Here is a 25,544-nt window from a genome sequence, read left to right as displayed (position 1 = left end):
ATTCAGAATGTTTTACATTCTTAAGTCCTGGCACACGTACTCATGAAAATGACACTGTTAAATATTATAGTTATGAAAAACATAAATAGGAGATTTACTCCCCAGCATAGCCAGGTTATAATGACAAGGGATTTATGCACTGTGGGCTGATTACTGTTACCACAAGAACCTCCATATTTGCATTTTGCCTTATTTGGCTTGCATGTAATTTCTTGTTTTAAAAAAAAAGAGGAGAAACCCCATACCTAACAGCTCATTATGAAGAAAAATTGCAAAGCTAAAATGCTATTTTTTAAAAAATCCTAACTATTTTACTGTAACTGTCCTACTGGATTCTTAGTAAATGAATGATCATTTGCTAAGGAATGTGGTTGCAAGGACTTAGGGTATAAAAATGTAGATCTTTGAGCTAGGAGGGATCTCAAGATAATTAGGGGAGCTATGAACTTTTTAGGAAACACAATCATCTAAACTTTAAGTGGGTCTCTTTTTTCACTAACAATCTAATACTCCTGAAAAAGCTTGTCTCCTGAATCACAACCTAAACCCTTACCTAATGCATAAGAGTTATTTTCAGAATGATCTGAGCCTTTTTGAAAACTGGGATGCGATAAAATTGCCAATGTAGTTCTTCATTTGTGTTTGTTGCTGCAAATCTCATACTGGCCTGAGTGTTCCTAAAGCCTGCTTGACCACTGGGGATGTGTTGACTTCCAGACTCTGCAGCTGGACAAGTGTCAGCATGTCTTGCACACCCTTCACCCCCAGCAAGCTGCTCTGACTTCCGTCCAGGCTGAGACCTCCCTCAGCCATGGTGGTCGGCTTTTCCTCTGCCCTGCTCCCAATGCCGAGTGTCTAGTCTGGACCTCCTGCCCTTGCATCGCCCTGGATTCTACCCTGTGTTGCCAGCCATGCCCTCCCTGTGATCCAAAACCTGCAGCCTACACCCTCCGCCGAATTCCTGTTGCAGTTCTCCCCCAGTGCTAAATGCCCAGCCATGCTGCTCACAAGCTGGAGAGCCAGCAGCACCGTCAGGTTTTGGGGAGATGGACCCTCTCTTTTCCTCCTCTTCTTTCCCCTCATTGCCTTGTTCCCTGATTAATGTCCCACCCTGAGCCAGCAGAGCCCTGTCTGTGGTACTTGGTCTGCCTGTTCATGGTTTCCAACCCAACTAAGGCTGACTTTCCTTTACAGACGGTCCCAGCTCTCAGCCTGTTCCAGGAAGTTCATCGCTGCTGTGGCACCACCCACCCACCCCAGTCCCCTTGTCTTCCTGCACGTCTAAGGCATGTGCCCTCTTGCTCCCCTTTATGTGTTCCTTCTACTGGGCTCAGTGTCGCACCTCTGCCCAGTTCTCTCCAGTCCTCTCTTCTGCCGTTGCTCAGCAGCCGACTTCTTAGCCAGACAGAGTCCTGAAAAATTGGTGGGTGAAGCCAGTTTTCCATTTGCTTCCCATTTTCATTCTAGTGCCACTTGAGTTTGTAACCCCCAGCTCTGAGTATCTCTTTAACTCCTTGCATTTTTTGCATCAGGTAGTTGTTGTTAATATATACACATGCACTTCTTTTATTAGACATATCTACACCCCAAACAGTTACTTTTCTAGGTTTCAACTTCTGTTCAGAAAACAGACTGACTTGTTAGCCATGGGCCGGGTGGGCCATCGGGCCACACTGTTTCAGAAGAGTGTTGCTAACAAATCATCAAGTGACAGTAGTATGGCGACAAGGAAACCCGCAATGTCCCAAAGCCCAGAAATAAACTTTGCCCTGTTTGGATGTCTAGAGCTCAGGGAGAGGCAGTTAATGCACACATGTGCTTCAGTCCCGGCTCACGGTTCCTGTGTGTGGTGTAGGTCGTGTGTTGGGCACTGTTGCTCTCCGGCCATGGTATTCTGGGTTCCTCCGTTGCTCCTGGCAGGACTTTGTGGAGCCTTCACAATGCTGAAGGATGCACCTCTCACGCGTGAGGGTGCAGCGCTTGCCAAACCTGGTTGACCTCAGATCCTTTTTTCTTTTTTCCAGATAATTTTCTAGATCAGCTGTTTCCAGACCTCATTTTGGGAAACTGCATGTTCTCCCTTTACATATTTGCATTTTTTTTTCAGACTGAGTCTCTCACCATGTTGCCCAGACTGATCTCCAACTCTTGGGCTCAAGTGATGCTCCCACCTCAACTTCCCTATAGCTGGGACTGCAGGCACGTGCCACCGTGCCTGGCTTCATGTTTACATTTTTTAAATTATGAAAATGGTAAGACTTAAACGTTATCATAAATAAAAGAAAAACGTGAAAACTCCCTCAGCAAATCCCACTTTGCAGAGTTTGTCTTTTCATATAAACACAAACGTGTAGAGATGAAATTTTTATAAAATACTTTTGTGAAATGAAGAATTTTTATCAGTTTCAATTATTGGCCTCTAATTTACCTGCACAGAGGATTTTCCAGACACACTTACATGGTGAGCAACAAAGCAAGAGAGTGCATTGGTGAAGGGGCAGCTTACTCTCACTTGTAGGCAGAAAAAACTCCAGGCTCCGAGAAACGGCGTCTTTCTCAAGGTAATGGAAGATGTATTTTACCTTTCATCTTATAAGTTACAAATGAATGTTTCCTCGTAAACAGCTCTATAAAATCAACATTGTTTAGGATAAAGACCTTCCACAAATAATTAAGCAATGAAACTCTTTTATTAAATGAAGTCTTACATATAATTCTAATGGTAATTTTTATAAATGTACATATTAAAATAGTTTATTTTATAAACAGATAAAAGCAGAGCTGTTCTATTTGAAGTGAGAATATCCATTTCCCCCTGACCTCCCTGACTCTTCCTCAAATCCCAGAGTGGCTGCTCGCGTGTCTGTATGGGACTAGGGTGCTGGTTATAGGATGCAATGACCAGCCAGAGCCAACAGGGTGAAGTTTTTTCATACCAACCATTTTATTTGGTCTTTTGCCAAAATTTATAGGCTCTATTAACTTTCAGATATAATGCAGTGCATGGAATGAGGCTTTGAACTTTTTGCTTTTACTTACTGGATGATTTAAACCAAGAAAGACTAGACCCACCAGTTTACTGACCCTCCTTGGTTAGTCTTCTGCCAGTTTGCTCCCTAATAAGCTGCTACGTGGGGTTCTTGGGCCAGCAGGCTCCACAGGAGCTGGTGGGCTCTGGCCACCCTCGCTGTTGTCCCGTTGCTTGTGTTTGTGAGTTCGCAGCCCTGTGACTCTTGATAGTAACGTGTGCTTGATCAAGCTATCCTGACCTGATGCTGATGCTCAGATAGAACTTGCCTCTGAATAACGGTGAGAGTCACACCCGCTGTCCTCTCATCTATTGGGCAGTGTCTGGTGGCGGTGCAGCACTGGCTCACATGCTTTCCAGGGATGGCTGAGCTCTGTTAATCCTTGCTGTCCTTCCCCCCGTGGTAATTATTTATGCTTATGGTTTTATTGTCACATACCAGGCATGATGTCAGCCTAAAATTGGCCCTTCCTTTGTTTTATCAGGAAGTACTGTTAAAGACAATTACTCTAAAACCTAAATGATCATCTTTAGGAAAGGAACAGAAGTCCTGTCAATGGGAAAGCAAGGCGTAGATGAGCAGAAATTCCTTTCTTTCATAATAATCAGGAAAAAAATAAACTTTCTTCTAATTTAAAAAAAGTACAGTAGTGTTAGTTTGACCATATGTTTCAGATCTTTCAAAAACAAAACCTTAGTTTTGCAAATTAAAAAAATATATTTTTACTTGCTAAGAAAAATTCAACTAATACAAAATGGTATCAAATGAAAAGTAACATTCTTCTGCCCCTTCTCCTCTGCTGCCCCATGAACACTCCCCAGAATTAACCATGTGGCATTGCCAACCCCTCATAGTAGGTTCTTAAAGTGACCTTGGGTGATTTAACCCAGGGAGCCTGCTCTGGATTAACCTGGAGCAGAGACCCTGCTCTGTGCTGCTTACCTAGCACACAGCCTGCCCTACTGTGCGTTTCTGCTGAGCTCTTCTTGCTTTATGATAACAGCCCTTTAGGCCGTTGGTCTCATTTGCTGCTGGACTCACCTCCTGTCTTTTACTCCTGAAGTTTGCCTGCGTCTTGGCTCGGATTTGGACAATACGCTATTATTTATCCTTCACACATGATTTCACTCTGACTGGATTTCAAATTGATGGCTGTGCGGGTTGTTCGTTATGTAAGTGTGGGCTGGCTATACAAAGCGTTTTCTTTGGCCAGCTCCCTATAGTCCACTGTCATTACTTTGGCATATAATTATGCCAGCTCCAGACTCCTTTGTAATTGGAGCCCTCCTAAATGTCTGGTTTATAGTCTGGAGTCTTTACATGGACTTGTGCCAGTGGTTCCAAACCAATGTCAGTTTTCTAAACCTGCAGTCCCCAACCCCTGGGCTGCAGACCGGTACCAGTCCGTGGCCTGTGAGGAACCAGGCTGGACAGCAGGAGGTGAGCGGCGGGTGGTGAGCCAGCGAAGTTTCATCTGTATTTACAGCCGCTCCCCATTGCTTGCATCACCACATAAGCTCTGCTTCCTCTCAGATCAGCAGTGGCACGAGATTCTCATAGGAGCTTGGACCCTACTGTAAACTGTGCATGTGAGGGATCTGGGTTGCATGCTCCATATGAGAATCTAATGGCTGATGATCTAAGGTGGAGCTGAGGTGGTGATGCTAGCGCTGGGGAGTGGCTGCAAATACAAATTATCATTAGCAGAGCCATTTCACTGCACAATAAATGTAATGTGCTTGAAATATCCCAAAACCATCCCCCCCCCCAACCTGGATCTGTGGAAAAATTGTCTTCTGTGAGACTGGTCCCTGGTGCCAGAAAGGTTGGGGACCTCACTTGTAAACCTTCTGCAGGTTTTAATGTTACAGGTTGAGTATCCCTTATCTGCAATGCTTGGGACCAGAAGTGTTTTGGATTTCAGATTTTTTTTTTCAATTTTTGGAATATTTGCAGATACTTACTGGTTGAGGATCCATAATCAAAAAATCCAAAATCTAAAATATTTCAATGAGCACTTCCTTTGAGTGTCATGTCAGTGCTCAAAAAGTTTCAGGTTTCAGAGCATTTCAGATTTTGGATTTTCAGATTAGGGATGCTCAACCCATATTGAAATCTGAAAACAGGTAATCTCTGTTAACACATAATTTTGCTAATATGTAATATCTACCACCTGAAACCACACAGCACACCAGGATTAGACTTTTACTCCTGTGCTGAAGACCCCATATTTACTTACTTTCATCAATTTTTACTTTTTGTGGATACTATTGCCAATATTATTTTGCCTCTTTCTTCTCAACTTTTATTTAGTGGCTGAAGTTTCTTTTCCAGGATCCCAAGAAAGTTTTAGAACTAGGAATTTTAGATCTCACCATCAGACAATAGCCTTGCCTTTTTTTTTTTTTTTTTTTTTTTGAGACAGAGTCTCACCTTATTACCCTGGCTAGAGTGCCATGGCATCATAGCTCACTGCAGCCTCGAAATCCTGGGCTTAAGCAATCCTTCTACCTCAGCCTCCTGAGTAGCTGGGACTACAGGCATGTGCCACCATGCCCAGCTAATTTTTCTATTTTTTGTAGAGACTCCTGACCTGAAATGATCTTCCCACCTTGGCCTTAGCCTTGCTTTTTGTCAGCCCATTTTACTTAGTATTTACACCTGTATTTATACTGTACCATACTTGGAAGAAACTAGCTATGTTTTACCATATCAACTGCATAAGATTGCGATACTATACTAGAATGTATGTCTCCTGAGAGCATGGGCTTTGCCTGTTTTGTTCACCGCTGTGTCTGAATACCTAGAATATATGTTCAGTGGTGATAATATTTCTGCTATGTTGGCAGTAAGTGTATGGAAACTATGTAAATTGATATCTTGCTATTTTGTTACAGTTCCATTGTTAGTGAACTGATTTTTATAGATTTTACTTAAATATTAATCACTTTTAGAATGACTATTGTCCAGAAAGTATAACTGTATTTTTTCTATACTTGATAATTTCCATGTTTTTTTAAAACTGAGGTATAATTGCATACAATAGGTCACCCTTTTCAGTGTAGAGTTCTTTGAGACTATAGCCACCATTACAAGTCAAGATATGGAACAGTTCTGTTGCCCCCCAAAATTCCCTTGTTCTCCTTTGTAGTCAAACCCTCTCTCCCACCATCAGCCTTATAGTTTGCCTTTTCCAAAATGTTACGTAAATGGCATTGAATCTGGCTTTGTCATTGGCGTAATGCGTTTGTGATTCGTCCAAGCAGTTCATTCCTTTGTATTGCTAATTACCTGCCCTTGTGTGGATGTGCCACAGTTTATTTATCCCTTCACCCAGAGAAGGACATTTGGGTGATGATGTGTAAAGCTGCTGGAAACATTTGCCTACAGGTTTTTGTGTGAGCATAGCTTTCATTTCACTTGGGCAAAATCTAGGAATGGCATTGCATTATCTCAGTTTTAATGATAGTTTGGAGATGGTGTGTTCTCTTCAAAATCCTCCTTTCTGGAACTCAAGTAAATACCACATACTATTGGCCATTACTTACTATGTGGAGAAATATCTGGTGACTGTTTATTCGGTTTTTCAAACAAGAAAAATAGTTGTTATATAGAGAGTAGAATGGGGATACCTGAATTGAAATCTCTTCAATGCTTCTGATTTTCATTTCCAACCAAAATGGGTCTCTAAGTGCTACTAAGAAAGAGTAGAGTGTTTCAATATGCAATTAATTGTCTTACCCATGTTTTCCCACCCAGCTCAATAACTTACCTTCTGGTTTGTTTTCATGTTAGTTAACTAAGTGCATTCCATCCCCATTGGTAAATAAAAAGGCGGCTCACTATTAGAGTGTTAGATCTCTAGACCAAATGTGGTACGAGAACCCCAGGTGGTTCTAGGAAGGATTTGTTTAGATGCGCAGAGGACTCTGGGGAACAAAGGTGGGCTGCCAGGACCCTCGAAAGGAAGGGTGTTGGAGAGAGAATGGCTGAGGCATTTAACAAACAGGCTTTTATTTCTCTAGCAGTTGTGTTCAAACCAGAATAAGAAATAATCCAGAGAAATATGACTTTTTAACACAAAATCTTCAGATCTTTTTCTGAGACGAGACCACTGTGCCCTTGGGTTGTCAAAATTTAAGAGACTTAGAACTTGGTAAATTTGAGTCTAGAGACCACCCACTAAGGGATTTTTAAAAAACAGATGTATTATGTTAATAGGTAATCAATTCACATGGTTCAACATTCATGAGTTTCAAGATAGATACCATCTAGCTCCCTCCCACCCCTGTCCATCAAGGTCCTCTCCTTGGGGCAACCAAAGCTGTCAATTTCTTGTGATTCCTTCTAAAGATATTTTATGCACATGCAAGTAAATATGTACACATGTTCTTTTTCTCCCCCTTTTCTACAAATAGTGCAATATATAGCCTTAAAAAAAAGAATGCCTTGGGGTGGGAGGATAGACTAGATGAGCTGATTCATATGCAATAGCAAGTAAATTCTGAAAAGAAGAGAAATGAGGGAAACTAGCCCGTACCCCCGTATGTACTAATGCAAATGATCTCCAAGATATTGTTAAAGGGAAAAACCACCATTTTCCTGTTGTTGGACTTTAGATTGTTGACAATCTTTTGTTATTACAAACAATGTTGCAATGAATAACTATGTTCATAAGTCATTTCACATCTGAAATGTATCTGGGGGACCCATGTATTTGTCACATGTTTTTGATATTGCTACATGGCTCTCATGAGGTGGTAACATTTTAGGTTCTCTGCAGCAATGTGTGAGGGTGCCTGTTGCCCTCTCCCTCAATACAATGCGATTGCATGTTTTGATCTTTATTTTAATATTCTCATATTTTTGACCATATTTTTATGAGATTATAAGATCATATTTTCATGTATTTAGGAAAAATTTGCATTCCCTTTTCTGTGAACTCTGTGATCATAACATTGCCCATTTTCTCTTGAGTTTTTAATCTTTTTCATTGATTGCTTTTCGGAGTTCTTAAAATATTAGGGAAATTAGCCCTTTGCCTGTTATATTAAGTTGTAGTTATTTTCCCTAGTTTATCCTTTATATGGTGAGGTTGTTCATAATCATTTTATCAAACAGAAACTTATTTTTAGCCATATTCGTTCAGCATTTGGTCATTCCTAGAAAGGCCTTCCCCACTTGGATGTGATAAAAATCATTCTCTGTGGTTTTGTCCAAAACTTTTATTATTTCAATTTTTACATTTAAGTCTTTGATGCATTTAGAACTTGTGTGTACAAAGATTTGCAGTATGGATCCAACTTAATTTTTTTGGTTGAGTTCTCTGGCTAGTTTTCCAGTATCATTTATTGAATATTCCATCTTTTTCCTATGGATTTAAAATGCTACCTTTATCAAATATTAAATTCCCGTACTATCCAGGTCTATTTCTGGACTTACTATTCTGTTCTGTTGATCTTTCAGCCTGTACATGTGCCCTGTACAATACTTTGTAAATTGTTGTAGCATTATAATATCTCACAGTGCTAATTTCCCTCATTTTTTTTTCAAGATTTATTATTGCATATGAACTTTAGAATCAGCTTATCTAGTCTATTCTCCCCACCCCTAGCATCTCTACCCCAAAGAAAAACAATTCTGATGTTATTTTCTTTAGGATTAGGTTGCCTTCCTTTATAAACCTACTTCAGGGACAGTAGACATGGTAAGGGTGTTAAATCTTTCCTATTCAAAAGCACAGTGTGATTTTTCCATTTGCTCAAGTTTTCTTCTGTGGCCTTCAGGCATGTTTTAAGTTTTTGTCATATGGAAGTTTTAGACATTTCCTGTTAAGTTGATTTATAATATTTTAACTTTTTGTTGCTTTTGAAAATAAGATCTTTTCTTCCATAATATCTTCTCACTGCTCGTTGGTTTGTGCATGATGCCTATTGTTTTCTGTGTGTTAATTTTGTACTCAGCTATCATCTTTTCTGACATCCTCTCCATGTTGGTAGTAGGTTTTCAGTGGATTCCCTTGGGTTTTTTCAGGTATACAGTCATATCATCTGCAGATAATCATTTTAACTCCTCCTTTTGAGGTAATATTTATTCTTTCTCTAGTTTCATTGCAGCTATTTCTTTCTCTACTTCTGTTGCATTAACTACTACTTGCAGTAAATTAATAGTGGTGATAGTGGACATCCTTGTTTTGTTTCTGACTGAAATGGTTTGTATCTTGTTTTCCCATTAAGTTTGATATGCTGACTTTTGGTTAAGGTAGATATATTTGGTCATTTTAAAAGGAATATCCTTCTATTCTTATTTTACTAAGAATTCCATCAAGAATGGATATTAAATTTTATCAAGTGTCTTTTCAGCATTTATGGAGGTGACTATGATTTTTGTCTCAAGAGCTATTAATGGAGTAAGTTGTGTTATTAGTTTTCCTCAATATTGAACTATCTGTACATTCCTGAACTATATCCCAGTCCCACTTAGTTATGGTATAGTATTCCTTTAAGTCACTACTGGATTGTATTTGCTAATATTTTATTTAGGACCTTTGCATTGGTATTCTTACTTATAAGTAAGAATAGCCTAGTGTTCTCTCTCTCTCCCTCTCTCTCTCCCTCTCTCTCTCTCTCTCTCTCTCTCTGTCTGTCTCTCAATCTGTGCACATAGATTTTGTTTTACTTTGCTGGCATTGTTATGTTTGCTTTATGTTTTTATAAGTTCCTTGCTCTGGAATAGTTTTATATTGGAATTTTCTGTTCTTTACACATTTGAGAATGATCTATAAAACTATCTGGGCCTAGTGCTTTTGGGGGGACTTATATTAATATATGAGTTTATTTTTTCTATAGTGATCAATTTGCTTAAATTTCCTGTCTCCGTTGGAATTATTTTAGGTAAATTATATTTTCCTAGAAAAATATTTCACTTTGTTAACTTTTCAAATTTACTTATATGCAATTAAATAATGTATTCTCTTAGTATTCTTTTCATTACCTCTCTGATAGTTTTCATATTTTAGATATTGTTTATGATTTTTGTCTTTTTTTTCTTGATTAGATTAGTTGATAATTTGTTTTGCTTCCCCCCCCCCGCCCAGAGAAGGATCTGTTGGACTTACTTAGGACCCAGTTTGGTCAGTTTTTGTGAATATACCATGGACATTGAAAAGAGTATATTCTCTGTTTTCAGGGCATAGAATTCTACATATGCTGGTTAGTTATGCCTTATTAATATGTAACTTAGGTCTTCTATATCATTGCTTCTTTGTGTCTACTTTATTGGTCATGATCTGAAAGGAGTAAATTATCATCTCCCACAACTAATGTGTTCTACTCAATTTCTCCTTGTATCCCCTATAGTTTTGCTTTATGAGTATGGATGCTATATTATTTGATCCACAGATAATAATGCCTCATGTGTTTATCGTGAGTTGCATCCTTTAGAATTGTAAAGTACTTTTCTTTGTCTAGTTTAATCCTTCATCTTCTGCATTCAGCCTTGTCTAATATTAAGATTACAACCCATGATTTATTTCTTAGAATTTGCTTCATATATCTTTGCTTATCCTTTCTTCTTCATACTTTCCAAATCTGCTCTTCACTCTTGCCATTTTAGGTGATTCTCTGTCATACAACATAAAATTGAGTTTTCCTTTGTAATATGAATGTTTTAATAGACATTAATTTAGCACACTTATTAATATGACATATGTTTGGCATTAATTCTGCCATTGCTATGTCATTGGGGGGAATGTGTTTTTTGGGGGGGAGGATGTGGTTTTTAAGTAGCTTTTAAAACATCTTTCTCTCTACAGTCTGTTTTGTTTGCTTTATGTTGTTTGTATGATTTTCTAGTCATTTGGAATTTTATTTTTGTTCTGAATGTTATCCTTATAACTTTTTATTATGCCCTAATCTTCATGTTTTAGACATTATTTATTCTTTACTATGAACAATGACAAATATAGTATATTCTCTTTTCTTTCTGCCTCCTTTTCTTCACTTCTACCACCTGATCTTAGTTATTTACAATATTGTCTTTATTGATGTTCACTTTCATGAAGTTTATTTGTACTATATTATTTGATATATTAATTTTAATTATTTATTTTGTTTGCGCAAATTTATGGGATACATAAGAAATTTTGTTACATATATAATACCTAGTGATCAAGTCAGGGTTTTTAGGGTGTTCATCTTCCAAGTACAGTACATTTTTGTTAAGTATAGTCACTGTACTCAATCAAACACTGAATTTATTCCTTCTATCTTACTGTATGTTTGTATCTTCTAATTTACTTCTCTTCATCTTCTCCACTCCTGCCAACTCACCATTCACAGTGTTATCTATTTTTCTATTCTCTGCTTTCATGTGATCAAATTTTTTAGCTCCGACATGTAAGTGTAGTATCTGTCTTTTTGTGCTTGGCTTATTTCACTTAAGATAATGACCTCCAATCCTATCCACGTTGCTGCAAATAACATGACTTCATTCTTTTTAATGGCTGAGTAATATTCCATTTTGTGTATATACCACATTTTCTTTATCCATTCATCCATTGATGAACACTTAGGTTGATTCCATATGTTTGCTATTGTGAATAGTGCTCCAGTAAGCATGTGAGTACAGGTATCCCTTTGATATATGGATTTCTTTTCATTTGGGTAGATACTTGGTAGTGGGATTGCTGGATCAAATGGTAATTTATTTTTCATTTTTTGAGACATCTCCATACTGTTTTCCATAGTGGCTGTACTAGTTTACATTCCCACTACCAGTATATAAGGGTTCACTTTTCTCTGTATCCTCACCAAATTTTGATTTGTTCAGTTTTTTGTATTTTTGGTTGTTTGTATTTGGTGTTTTTTTTTTGTCTTTTTAATAGTGAGCATTCTGACTGGGTTAAGATGATACCTTATTGCGGTTTTGATTTACATTTCTCTCATGATTAGTGATGTTAAGCATTTTTTTATATACCTATTGGCCATTTGTATGTCTTCTTTTGAGAAGTATCTATTTATGTCTTTTGCCTACTTTTTAACGGGATTATTTGGGGTTTTTTTCTATTGAGTTGTTTGAGTTCATTGTATATCTTGGACATTAGTCTCTTCTTGGATGAATAGTTTGCAAATATTTTCTCCCATTCAAGAGGTTGTCTCTTATTCTGTTGATTATTTCTTTTGCTTCATAGAAGCTTTTTTGCTTAATACAGTCCTATTTGTCCATTTTTACTTTTATTGCCTATGCATTTGAAGTCTTGGTACTGAATTCTTTGCCTAGACCAATGTCCAGGAGAGTTTTCCCTACGTTTTCTCCTAGTATTTTTATCGTTTTTGGTCTTACATTTAAGTCTTTAATCCATTTGCGTTGATTTTTGTATATGGTAAGAATAGGGGTCCAGTTTCATTCCTCTGCATGTGGCTATCCAATTTTCCCAGCACCATTTTTTGAAGAGGGTGTCCTTTCCCATTGTAAGTTCTTATCTGCTTTGTTGACGATCAGTTGGCTATAAATATGTGGATTTATTTCTGGATCCTCTATTCTGCTCCATTGATCTATGTGTGTGTTTTTTATTTTATTTTATTTTATTTCATTTCATTTCATTTTATATTTGAGACAGGATCTTGTTCTGTCACCCTGACTAGAGTATATGTTTATTTTTATACCAATACCATGCTGTTTTGGTTACTCTAGCCTTGTAACATATTTTGAAGTTAGGTAATATGATGCATCCTGCTTTGTTCTTTTTGCTTGGGATTGTTTTGGTTATTTGGGCCCCTTTTTGGTTCTTTGTGAATTTTAGGATTGTTTTTTCTAATTCTGTGAAGAATGACATCGATATTTTGATAAGAATTGCATTGAATATGTAGATTGCTTTGGGCAGTATGGTCATTTGAATGATATTAATCCTTCCAATCCATGAGCATGGGATGTTTTTCCATTTGTTGTCTCATCTTCAATTTCTTTCATCAGTGTTTTATAGTTTTCCTTATAGAGATTGTTATCACTGCTTTGGTTAAATTTATTCCTAGGTGGGGTTTTTGCGGGGTAGACTTTTAATCTTGCTAATTGTTATTGGTCTGTTCAGGTTTTCTATTTCTTCCTGATTCAATCATGGTAGGTTGCATGTTTCCAGAAATGTATCTGTTTCTAGGTTTTCCTGTTTGTCAGCATAAAATTGTTCATAATAGTCTCCGATGATCTTTTGTATTCTGTGGTATCAGTTGTAATGTCTCCTTTCTCATTTCTGATTTTATTTGGGCCTTTGCTAGTGGTTTGTCAATTTTGTTTATCTTTTTGAAGAACCAATGTTTCCTTTGATTGATTCTTTGTATTTTTTTAAAATCTCTACTTCATTTAGTTCTGCTCTGATGGATATTACTTATTCGGAAATTTGGGGTTTGGTTTGTTCTTGCTTTTCTAGATCCTTGAGGTGCATTGTTAGATTGTAAATTTGTGATCTTTCTACTTTTTTGATGTAGGCATATAAACTTTACTCTTAGCACTACTTTTGCTGTATCCCCCAGGTTTTGGTATATTGTATTTCCATTTTCATTTGTTTCAAGGAATTTTTTGATTTCTATCTTAATTTTTTCATTGACCCAGTGGTCATTCAGGAGCATGTTGTTTAATTTCCATTATTTTTATAGTTTCTAAAGTTCCTCTTGGTATTGATTTCTAGCTTTATTCCATTGTGGTCTGAGAAAATACTTGATATGATTTCAGTTTTTAAAAACTTGTTGAGATTTGTGTTGTAGCCTAACATATGGTATGTGCTAGAGAATGTTCCATGTGCTGATGAAAAGAATATATATCCTGCAGTTGTTGGATAGAATGTTCTGTAAATGTTTGTTAGGTTCATTTGATCTAAAGTCCAGTTTACATTCAATGTTTCTTTGTTGTGGTGCTTGTTTTTTTATTTATTTTTTATTTATTTTTTATTGTTTTTTTTGAGACAGAGTCTCACTTTGTTGGCCAGGCTAGAGTGAGTGCCGTGGCGTCAGCCTAGCTCACAGCAACCTCAAACTCCTGGGCTTAAGCAATCCTACTGCCTCACCTCCCGAATAGCTGGGACTACAGGCGTGCGCCACCATGCCCAGCTAATTTTTTCTATATATATTTTTAGTTGTCCAGATAATTTTTTTTATTTATTTCTATTTTTAGTAGAGACGGGGTCTCGCTCAGGCTGGTCTCGAACTCCTGACCTCAAGTGATCCACCCTCCTTGGCCTCCCAGAGGGCTAGGATTACAAGCGTGAGTCACCGCGCCCAGCCTTGTTTTTTTATTTTTTGTTTTTGTTTGTTTTTTGAGACAGTGTCTCACTCTGTTGCCTGGGCTAGAGTGTCATAGCGTCATCATAACTCACTGCAACTTCAAACTACTAGGCTTAAGCTATCCTCCTGCCTCATCCTACCAAGTACCTGGGACTATAGGTGTGCACCACTATGCCTTGGTAATTTTTCTATTAATTTTTTTTTGTAAGATGAAATCTCATTGTTGTTCAAGCTAGTCTCTAACTCCTGGCCTCAAGCAATCATCCTGCCTTGGTCTCCCAAAGTGTCTTTGTTGATTTTCTGTCTACATGAATTGTCTAATGCTGAGAGTGGGATGTTGAAGTCCTCCATTGTTATTGTATTTCTGTCTATCACTGTCTTTAGATCTAATAATATTTGCTTTATGAATCTGGGTGCTCCAGTGTTGGGTGCATATATATTTAGAATCTTGTATCTTCTTGCTAAATTGATTTCTTTATCATTATGTTATGACCTCCATTGTCTTTGTTACTGTTCTTGACTTAAAATCTGATTTATCTATTATAAGTATAGCTACTCCGGTTGCTTTTGGTTTCCATTTGAGTCGAGTATCTTTTTCATTCCCTTTATTTTCAGTCTGTATGTCTTTACTGTTAAGGTGAGTTTCTTGTAAGCAGCATATAGTCGAATCATGAAGAATTTAATGTATTTAAAGATTATTATTGATTTATGAGGCTTTTCCTGTCATATTTTAATTGTTTACTTATTTTATGTAGTCTTTGTTGCTTTCTTTTTATTCTCTTATTATTTGTTGTTGTGGTTTGGTGGGTTTCTGTAGTGTTACCATTTGAGTCCTTTCTCTTCATCTTTTGTGTAATTGCTTTACCACTGAGTTTTATACTTTCGTGTGTTTTCATGATGGTAAATGTCCTTTCACTTCCAGGTTTAGGACATCTTTGAACATTTCATGTAAAGCCACTCTAGTGTTAACAAATTCCCTCAGCATTTCCTTGTCTGGTTTATTTCTCCTTTATGAGGGATAATTTTACTGGATACAGTATTCTTTTGTGACTTTTTTTTTTTCCTTTCAGCACTTAGAATATATCATTCCATTCTCTCCTGGCCTGCAAAATTTCTGCTGAGAAATCTGTTGTTTGTCTGATGAGGTTTCCTTTATAGATGGCTAGACGCTTTTCTCTTGCTACATTTACAGTTCACTCTTTATCTTTGACTTTAGGCAATCTGACTATAATGTGCCTTGGAGAAAACCTTTTTGCATTGATCTGCCTGGGGATTGCTAAGCCTCCTGTATATCTAAATCTCTTGCTAGACTTGGGAAGTTTTCATCTATTATTTCACTAAATAGGTTTTCTAATCCTTTGTCTCTTTGCCCTTGGGGATACCAATAATTTATAATATTCTGTCACTTTATGTTGTCTTAAATGTCACAAAGGTTTTGCTCATTCTTTATATTCATTTTTCTTTATTTTGGTCTGATTGAACTATTTTGAAAGACCTACCTTCAAGTTCTGAGATTCTCCCTTCTGCCTGATCTAGTCTGTTGAGGATTTCAAATATGTTTTTCATTTATTTCAATGAATTCTTTAGTTGGTTTCTTTATTAAAAAAATTCTTTCTGTTTGGTTCTTTATAAAAAAATATCTGTCTCTTTGGTAAATTTCTTGTTCATATAACTGTTTTCTTCATTTGTTTGTACTGTTTTTCAGAATTCTCTTGTATCTCACTGAGCTTCTTTAAAATCAATATTTTGAATTCTTTATCTGGGATTTTGAAATTTTCTTTTTGGTTAAGATCTATTGTTGGAAAATTATTGTGTTCCTTTGGAGGTGTCATATTTCCTTGCTTTTTCATGTTTCTGTGCCCTTACATTGATATCTGCACATCTTGTATAATAGTTGCTTTTTCCTATGTTTGAATTTACTTTCATAGGGGAGGACTTTTTCATGAAGATGTATCTGTGATATTGGCTGGGTAGGGCACTTTGGCTTTAAATCTGGATGTGTGTAGTAGTGTAGCCTCTGTATGATTTCTTTGGCTATAAATAGTGTTAGTGGTATCTGTGATTTCCTTGGTGGGTTATGATGCAGTTATTAGTGGAAGCTGTGGTAGGGGAAGTTGTGTTGGGGACTAGGATGCCAGGGTGGGCCAGTCTTTAGGCCTCAGTGGTGGCAGTGGTACGCTGAACATGCCTATCTTTGGCCCCAGCATGGTGTGTACTTCCACCTGTGTTGGCAGTTACTGGGGGGCCAATTCTTCAGTCTCTAAGTGACTGACTTGGATGCCAGTATTGTCAGCAGTGGACTGGGCAGGTGGGAAGGTTCTTGGGCCCCTGGGCAGCCAGCCTGGTAGTAGCAGTGGTGGGACAATTGTCTGGGTGCTGAGCAGTGTGAGTTGGTGTGGGCAGTGGCTGTGATGGACTGGGTGGGCCAGTCTCCAGGCCCACAGGTGGCATTTGCAGGTAGATGCCAGCTGAGGTGGTAGTGGCCAGGAGTTTAGGCCCAACCTCAGGTCCTGGGAGAAGCGCTCAGGTGCCCAAGGTGGTAGAATAGGCTGGGCAATCCCCAGGCTATGTGCTCTGTTTTGGGGACAAGGGGGTATGAAGTTGGGCTGGTGCATTTGTGCTCAGACCTTCCAGTGATGAGATCAGGCACCAGCTGTGGTGGAGGGGGACGGGGTGATCCTCAGGCTCCAGGCAGAGTGCTCAGGTGAGGGATATGTAAACACAAAATCACCGACAATTTTTTGATGTTGGTTCTTCTTGACTTAATTTTTTCTCTTCTAAGAGACGTGGTCTCCTAAAAATGAACCTTCAGAGTGACATGAGATTCAATTAAAAAAATACAATCATTAACTCAGGCCTTCTACAATGCTTTCTCTGAAAGATTTTGAAGAACAAGGGGGAGTACCGAAAATAAATCACAGCCTCAGGCACCTGGGAAGAGCTGGCCCCACTCATCATTCATTAAGGAAGTTTCTTGCAAATTGTACCTATTTCTAGCACCCAAAACTAAAGCTTATCCCATTCCACACTAACAGTGAATTACAAGTTTACTTACAGGTAACAGAACTAGACACAAGAAGGAATCAGGCATTCTTCCACCTTGCCAGGGACAGCTACATAATGGATGCTTCCTTCACTCCGTTATTTTATGGAAAATGTCCATTTCTTAGGCCTCACAAGAATGTAGCCACTACCTCATCAACGCCTGCCCCTGCCTTTTTCCTTCTCTCTGTATGCCTTTGAAATGCTGAAGGTTCCAACCTCCCTTCTGAAAAACAGCCACAACTTGTCTGTGGTTCCTGTTTTTTCCTGGCTATCTCCTCAAAATTTTGGCTTAATAAACCTCCATTGATAAGGAATTTTGCCTCGGTCATTCATTTGGGTTCATAGGCGGTAGCAGCTGTGCTGAGGCTCTGCCACTGCAGAGGGTGGGGCCGTCATTGGTGGCCACAGCCTGGGCCAGCAGGTGAGGAATGTGTGTCCCTCTCATAGACCAGTCCCTGGAGCGCTTGCCCCCCAGCCCTGGTGACCGTAGCCTGCACCTAGCTTGTGCCCCCGCCCTAGCTGCAGGAGCCCCTGTATAGCTTGTGACCAAGTCCCAGCAGTAGCTCATGCCCCGCTCGCATGCCAGTCTCGCACTGGTGGCTGCAGCCCACACAGTGCTCATTTCTCAGCCCACCTGTGGGAGGGCTCCCAGGACAGCATGCAGTCTGCCGGAGGCCAGCTGTGGAAATGTCCCCTTGCTGTAGCTGCTTAGGTCTCAGCAAGGGTGTGGGACCTAGCACCAGCTCCCTCCCTGGAGCAATTCCATCCCACAGTCTCCTGGCAGCTCCCTACGTTAGTTTCAGGGTTTGGGAGGGTCAGAGGGCTCTGCTGTGGCCAGGATTGCATGATTCCTTGGTGGGAATGTGGGCCACTGAAAGTCTCTCGCTCACCCTTTCCCCACATTGGGAAGCCACTCCCGGCTCCCAGCCAATCCTGGCCAGGGAGACTGCCTCTCTTCCTTCTGCTTCCCCACTTTTGGTGTTTCCTGTCACTTCTCTGTTGAGTTCTAGTGTTCTCTCTTGGATAATGCAATTGAAGTGTGAGTGCGCATACACGATTTTGGTTCTTAGTAGAGGCAGGCATGAAGTGCTTCTGTCAGCCATCCTGAATCAGCACCGTGCAGTAGAGCTCTCTGTGATGCCGGGATGTGGATCTGCTGTTTATCTGCACTGTCCGTCGGATACTGGCCATAACGTGGCTGTTAAACACTTGAAATGGGTTGACATGAATGTTAAATATTAATATAAACTTAAGTTTAAATAGCCACATACGGCTCACACCTACCATCCTGTGAAAAGTATGGTTTTAATGATATTAATATATTTTTAAATCCCAGCTGTCAAAGAAAAGGAAACCATATATATTACACTACCTTCCACATTCTTATTCCCTTAGTCTCCCAACTAATGTTAATTAAATAATTTCTACACTGTCAGGACTTAATATTTTGCATTCTTTTTTTTTTCCACCGTAATTATCACACATCTAGCTGGGCATGGTGACATGTGCCTGTAGTCTCGGCTACTCGGGAGACTGAGACACGTGAATCACTTGAGCCCAATAGTTTGAGTCCAGCCTGAGCAATGTAGCAAGACTAACTCTTAAAAAAAATCATCACATATCTCTTAGTCTTATTCTTACAATTAAATGGAATTAATTGTCACAATTGGTTCTTTTGACATACTTTTTCTAGCCATCTCTTGGATAGTTAGTTATAGTTTACTATTTAGTAAATTGCTCAAGAAGGACTTTCATATACTATTCATTGGGTTTTTTTTTTGTTTGTTTGTTTAGTTGGGTTTTCCGCTTTTCTTTTTTACACATTTAAACCTGTTTCATTTATATTGAATGACCGTTTAGGCAGGTGTAAAATTCTAGGATCACTCTGTTTCCTTGAGCTTTGTTGTATTTCTCTAGCTTTGTTGAATGGCATTTTGCTGTGGAGAATTCTGGGTTTTTTTGCTCTTCTAAGTAACTTAAAATTGACCCTAACTCCTAAAGGGTTCTTTCTTTTTTGAATTAGCATCGTTTTTCTACAGTCTTTATTTTCTTTGACTGTTCCTGATCCATTGGGCCTTTCAGCATTTTTTAATTATCTCAGTAAATATTTATTCGGTTCCATTATTTCAGTTTTCTTATTTGGGAACTTCATTATGCATATGTTGGATGTTCTTCACCTTGTCTCTCATTTTTATTATTGTATTTGCAATTTTTTTTAATTCTTTCTCAAATTTTCATTTAATTTATTTGGATTTTCACTTTTCTGTCCTGTATGTATTTTATGCCCCTTTTAATTTCACCTGCTTTTCTGTGGTGGTTTTAGTTTTCCCTTTCCACTTCTTTTCTAAGTTTTTCTTTATTCTTATTTCTTACTTTTGCCTTACTGTTTCATCCCTGAGCTCTTATAGTGCTGTTTTGTGTTTTGTGCTCATCCTCTTTTTTTGTTTGGAGAGAGTCTTGCCCTGTTGTCCAGGCTAGAATGCAGTGGCATCCTCATGGCTCACTGCAGCCTCGTAGTCCTATGCTCAAGTGATCCTCCCGCCTCAGCCTCCTGAGTAGCAGGGACTACAGATGCATACCACCATGCTTGGCTAATTTTCCGTTTTATTTATTTATTTATTTATTTTTGTAGAAATGGGATCTCACCATATTGCTCAGGCTGGTTGTACTTATTCTTTATAGAAGCAACTGCTTTATTACATCTTAAAAATTCATAGGGAAATAAATGCATGTTCACCATTTTCATCTGCTTGATGGTACTGCTCTTTCTGGTGAATGGTCATTTATTCATTCAGTAAACATTCACTGAGTGCCTACTCTTGCTGATCACTCTACCCTTGTGGAGTTTATGTTCCAGGGTGGGAGACAGACAATGAATAAAATAGAGAAGTATTAATGTATATGTAGGATTGTAGAAGGTGATAAGTGCTACAGAGCAGAGCTGGGGAGGGGGGATGTATTAGTCCGTTTGCATTGCTATAAAGGAATGCCTGAGGCTGGGTAATTTATAAAGAAAAGAGGTTAATTTGGCTCCCAGTTCTGTGGACTGTGCAAGCAGCCAGCATCTGCCTCTGGTGAGGGCCTCAGGGAGCTGCCCATCAAGGCAGAAGCAGTGAGGGCAGGCGTGTCACAAGGCAAGAGAAGTAGCAAGAAGAGGGAGGAGGTGGTGCCAGGCTCTTGTAAACAACCAGCTCTCGCATGAACTAATAAAGCAAGAACTCACTCATCAGAACTTTCTCATTGTCACAGGGAGGGCACCAAGCCATTCGTGAGGGATGCACCCTCCTGACCCAAACACCTGCCACTAGGCCCCACTTTCAACCCTGGGGATCAAATTTCATCATGAGATTTGGAGGGACAAACATCCAAACCAGATCAGAGGATACCTGAGTGTTTGGGTGGGGTATCAGGGCAGGCCTCACTCAGATGTTGTCATTTGAGCAGTGACTTGATGGAGGTGAGAGAGCGAGCCATGCAGATGTGCGAGGAAGGGCAGCAGGTAGAGGGAAGAGCATGTGCGTATGGCTGAGGCTGGACTGTGCGGCCTGGTAATGAACTAGCAGGAGGGACTGTGTGAGGTCAGACAGGCCAGGAGGAGCGGCAAGGCCCCCTTGATGGGCCATCACACTGACTTTGGCTTTTACGCCAACTGAGATGGGGAGTTGCTTAGAGTTCTAAGTGGAAGAGTGATGTGATGATCTGTCATCATCTACCACTTGGATTTCTCTCCTCCCTCCTCTCCTCCTCCTCTCCTCCCCCCTTGTCCCCCTTTCCCCACTTCCTCCCTCTCATTTCTTAATCCATTATACATCGTGTGCTCCTCTGCTGGTGCTTTTTAATGTCTCCTTCCTGCAGGAGATGGATTTGTTCCTAGGCCAGGGTGGCTGGGAGTGTTCTAAAAGCCTGAGGTTTTATGCTTGAGTTTCTTTTATCTTTCATTCTCTTGAGCCCATGAGATAACTGACTGGGGGAGGTTTGCACCGTGCACAGGGGCTTGTGGCCCCCACTGCCACAGAGACGACCCCTTCCAGCATGTGGCGTCTGTACGGGAGTCCTCCTTGGGTGTGCCTCAGCCGCTCCCAGGGGCGCCCCCACTTTCCAGAAGCACATTTGCTGGCTCTTCCTGTGTTCCACCGCCGAGGGGCCTGGTTTCGGCTTCTCGCTGCGTGCCCCCCGCTTGGTCTTCACTCTATCAGCTCTTCCACCTATTTCATGGTATTTAACTGTCTCCTGGCTTCACTGAAAATAGAGCTTGTGGTTTTGTTTCTCGTTCTTTTGGGTGATTTCCAGGAAGCCAAGCGGGGAGCGCTGACTTGACGCCACCCCTTCAAACCCAGAGACCCGACTATGGTTTTGTTTTTTTTTAATTCTAGAGAACAAAAAGGAAACAAAGAAAGTTGTGTAATTTGGTAGTGACCTTTTACATTTCGAGAAGACAAAGTTAGAGAATGTAGTCTCTTTACCCCACTTTGGACAAATGTGGTAGTGGTTTCTGCTGCAAGAGCCAGCGAGACCGAGCGGACCAGAGGTGACCGCCGCCCGCCTAATGCTTTGTTCCCAGGTGGCCCTGTGGGCCGTGGTCAGCATGGGCTGCCCCGGGCCTTGCCCTGGACTCAGCTCCTCCAGGCAGAGGCTGGAGCTTGCCCGCAGGCTCTGGGTGTTGTGGTTCTCTTGGGTGCATCACCTCACAGAGAGGTCAGTTTTTCATACTGCTGGTGGATCCGAGGCACCTGTGCTGCCTTCTGTGACAAAGACCACAGTTGCAAGTCCCTGTAAAGGGTGACATGCAGTCTAGAGCCCTGGGCCCTGTCACCTGTGTGTCTTATACACACATACGACCTGGGGCCTGCGTCTCACCCTCATCTGTGTTGCCGATGATAAAACCTTTCTCAAGTCAAGGGTCCCCTTGATGTGACAAAAGCTGTGGCTCTTCTCCCTAAACAGTAGCACGTATGCACGTAATTTCCACGTATCGTTTGTGGGTTTGTTGCCATCCTAAAGTCTAGGCAGGGCCCCCCTGTGGCGTCATGGCCCCCAGTGAAAGGCCCTTGCTTTTTACGTTAGATAATCAGAACCATAAATCTTATTTTCTTCTTGTTGAAAGTCTAGACAAAAGTCTGAGGGGGAAGTTCTTGGTGGGGTCTTGGGTTTTCCTTAATTTCAGTTATTCAGGTTCGTCCTGCCTCCTTTGCCAGAGGTTAATCAAGAATTGTCTGATTTCTCACTCCTATGGGTCTTAACTTTTTGTTGAACCATCTTCTGTTTCTGAAGTGTTAGACTATGCTTGGGTTGATTTTGTGTCCCTCTTTGGTTGGTAGGAATTGAATAAACCTGTAAATAATAAGAATGCTTAATTTGCCTACAAATATTTCATTCATTTTATATTTTCTCTGCTGTATTGTTTCTTACTTAAAGAATGAATGAAGAATCCCTTGAGTCATAAAATATTTACTCTGCTTCCTTCCAAGCCTTTTCCTTCTTATGCCACAGAGATTAAGGAAGAAAAAGGCTCTATTGGCATCATAATTACAATATGCCAATCACTGGTCAACCCAGAGATCTGTTCCCATGATATTAACTGAAAATGTTATGATTACATAGGAACAGAACTATCCTCAAGTGCTATTATATGATAAAGTTCACAAAATTATTTTATCTCATACATTTGTGGGACATACTAGTCAAGTAAATTTTTGAAAATATGCTAGTAAATTTAAACTTTTCAAAATTAGGTTTCTATTGGATTTGGGTTGTACAAAAATTAGTAGAATTCCTGTTAATTGGCCAGGCATGGTGGCTCACCCCTGTGAGCCCAGTACCTTGGGAGGCTGAAGGGGGGAGGAGCACGTGACTCCAGATGTTCAAGGCTGCAGTGAGCTATGATCGCTCCACAGCACTCCAGCCTGGGTGACCTTGTCTCAAAAAAAAAAAAAAAAGAATATACTGTTAATTCAATTTAGAAGTTAAATTATTTCAGAGGCACTTTCACTTAAATTTGCTTATGGGCTTTTTGTGTTCTTAGGCTGGGTGCGGGGGCTCACGCCTGTAATCCTAGCACTCTGGGAGGCCGAGGCGGGTGGATCACTCGAGGTCAGGAGTTCGAGACCAGCCTGAGCAAGAGTGAGACCCCCGTCTCTACTAAAAATAGAAAGAAATTATCTGGCCAACTAAAAATATATATAGAAAAAAAAAATTAGCCGGGCATGGTGGTGCATGCCTGTAGTCCCAGCTACTCGGGAGGCTGAGGCAGGAGGATCGCTTGAGCCCAGGAGTTTGAGGTTGCTGTGAGCTAGGCTGACGCCACGCCACTCACTCTAGCCGGGCAACAGAGTGAGACTCTGTCTCAAAAAAAAAAAAAAAAAATCAGTTCTCTTTGAATTCTGCTTAAAATGGAGATGATTGTGTTTGTTTTTATTAGGCTTCAGGGCCTTGGGATGGGGAGTGGGAAACAAAAGCAAAATGCTTAGCACATTTAAGAGACACAGAATATTCTCTGCTCCCAAAATTCCATATAACATAAGAACTTGATAAAAATTTTTCACTGGATGACTAGAGGAAATTGAAGGTAAGCATATTTAAACACCAGTAGAAGAGATGAGTTTTGACAGTTTGATCTGCTAGCCAATTTTTGTTTTTCTTCTTTGGTTTTGTTGCCAACAGTTTTCTGCCATCATATTACCCTTTGACGGCGGTCGGGCTACGTTTTGAAGGTCATTTCAGAAACACATTCTTTTGTGTTTATTGTGGATTCTCTTTCTGCCCTTGTTGATGCTATTTAGTCTCCTCAATTTCCTCTTCCACTCACATGCCCATGACAAATTGAGACTATCAAGTTCTATGGCGACAGGAAGAAACTGCCATCCAATAAAGCAAGCAGTTAATGTGCATGTGCTATTGCTCAGTAATTATCTTCAGATAAATGAACAGACGATCTGTTGTGAAGTCCCTCTCCAGTGATTTATGAACCAGGGGAGTCGAGGCTTGAGTGTCCCCTGAGTGAACCGGAACACAAGGGACAAGGACGGTCCTTCTGTGCTGCCCTCGTGCACTGTGTTGTTAACCTCGTCTCGCCTGCAGTGAGGTTCTGGGCAGAAAGGACACCAGGGTTTTATTTTCTTGTATTCCTTTTCTTGTATTTCTTCTGTATTCCTTCTGAAGGAATCACTGTACGTGCCCATGCATAATATCACTGTGAGCCTGCCATTTGCCCTGGGCCCTTCTCTTTGTGCCTTTGAACTCAGACATCTGTTGGGATTCTCCCAGCCAGGAATGAAGATGTGTCTGGAAGGCAGCAATGGGACGAGATTCCTCCGCCGGCACCTCGGTGCTCCCTGGCAGTGTGTGTCTAGCCTGCCTTGTCAATACCAGTGGGCACTGGGCTTTCTCCATCCTGGCATCCAGGCGTCTCCGTAGATGTCTGGATCTTTGAACGAATTGATTGTTAAGGAGACTTTTGCTGATAAATGAGGTGAATGAAAGAGACGTGCTAATTGGATTGGTGGCTGTCTTTCTCTTCCAGGAAATACTCTCCGGTGTGGTGGTCATATCTAGTAAGGATTCCATCCAGCACCAAGGGGTGTCTTTGACAATGGAAGGAACTGTAAACCTCCAGCTCAGCGCCAAAAGTGTGGGCGTGTTTGAAGCTTTTTATAGTTCTGTCAAGGTAAGAATGCTTAGATTGCACATTTTTATTTCAATATGCAAATGTTTGTGGTGGTTTTTACTTGTTTGTCTTTTCCCCCCCTTCCCGGTGGTAGGTGAATGCTGTCTGTCTGTATTGTTATCCATTGTTGTCTTGCAAGGGCTGGTCATAGTCAGACATTTAATACTTACAAATCAATCTGAAAAAATGCAGATATTTTGTTTCTACATATATCCTGTTATTGAAAGTCTGCTTATATTTATTCCTATTTGATAAATAGGATTAGAACTATAATTGTATTAATTTTAGCCATTAAAAAGATCAAATCTCTTTTCTGAGAAGTTGTGCCCGTGGCTTAAGGTACTTGCCTTCCCAAATCAGAACTGATTTTTTATTAGCTATGCATATTGCTACTGTTGGATTTGACATTAAGCTAAGATGCAGTTAGAGCAGGGAAGTGTTTTCTTACTGTCATTTAGAGTAAAGGTTTGTGTTCTAGAGTGACTTTCTTTCTATACTTACAGTTTTCTTTTCCTGAAGGACATACTAACTCTT

The 25,544-nt window shown here is 40.0% G+C and overlaps 1 protein-coding gene across 1 annotated transcript in view; it reads left to right on the top strand.

Annotated features, from left to right (window-relative positions):
* Positions 1 to 25,544, top strand: part of VPS26C (VPS26 endosomal protein sorting factor C) — a 50,016-nt gene that overhangs the window by 6,907 nt on the left and 17,565 nt on the right. The window contains exon 2 of the mRNA XM_045540658.1: positions 24,867 to 25,010. Coding sequence (XP_045396614.1) covers positions 24,867 to 25,010 — 144 coding nt within the window. The remainder of the gene's footprint in view (positions 1 to 24,866; positions 25,011 to 25,544) is intronic.

Source organism: Lemur catta, chromosome 1 (assembly GCF_020740605.2).
Source record: "Lemur catta isolate mLemCat1 chromosome 1, mLemCat1.pri, whole genome shotgun sequence".
NCBI lineage: Eukaryota > Metazoa > Chordata > Mammalia > Primates > Lemuridae > Lemur > Lemur catta.
Note: the sequence above shows the minus strand (reverse complement) of the source record. Positions and strands in the feature narration are given on the sequence as shown.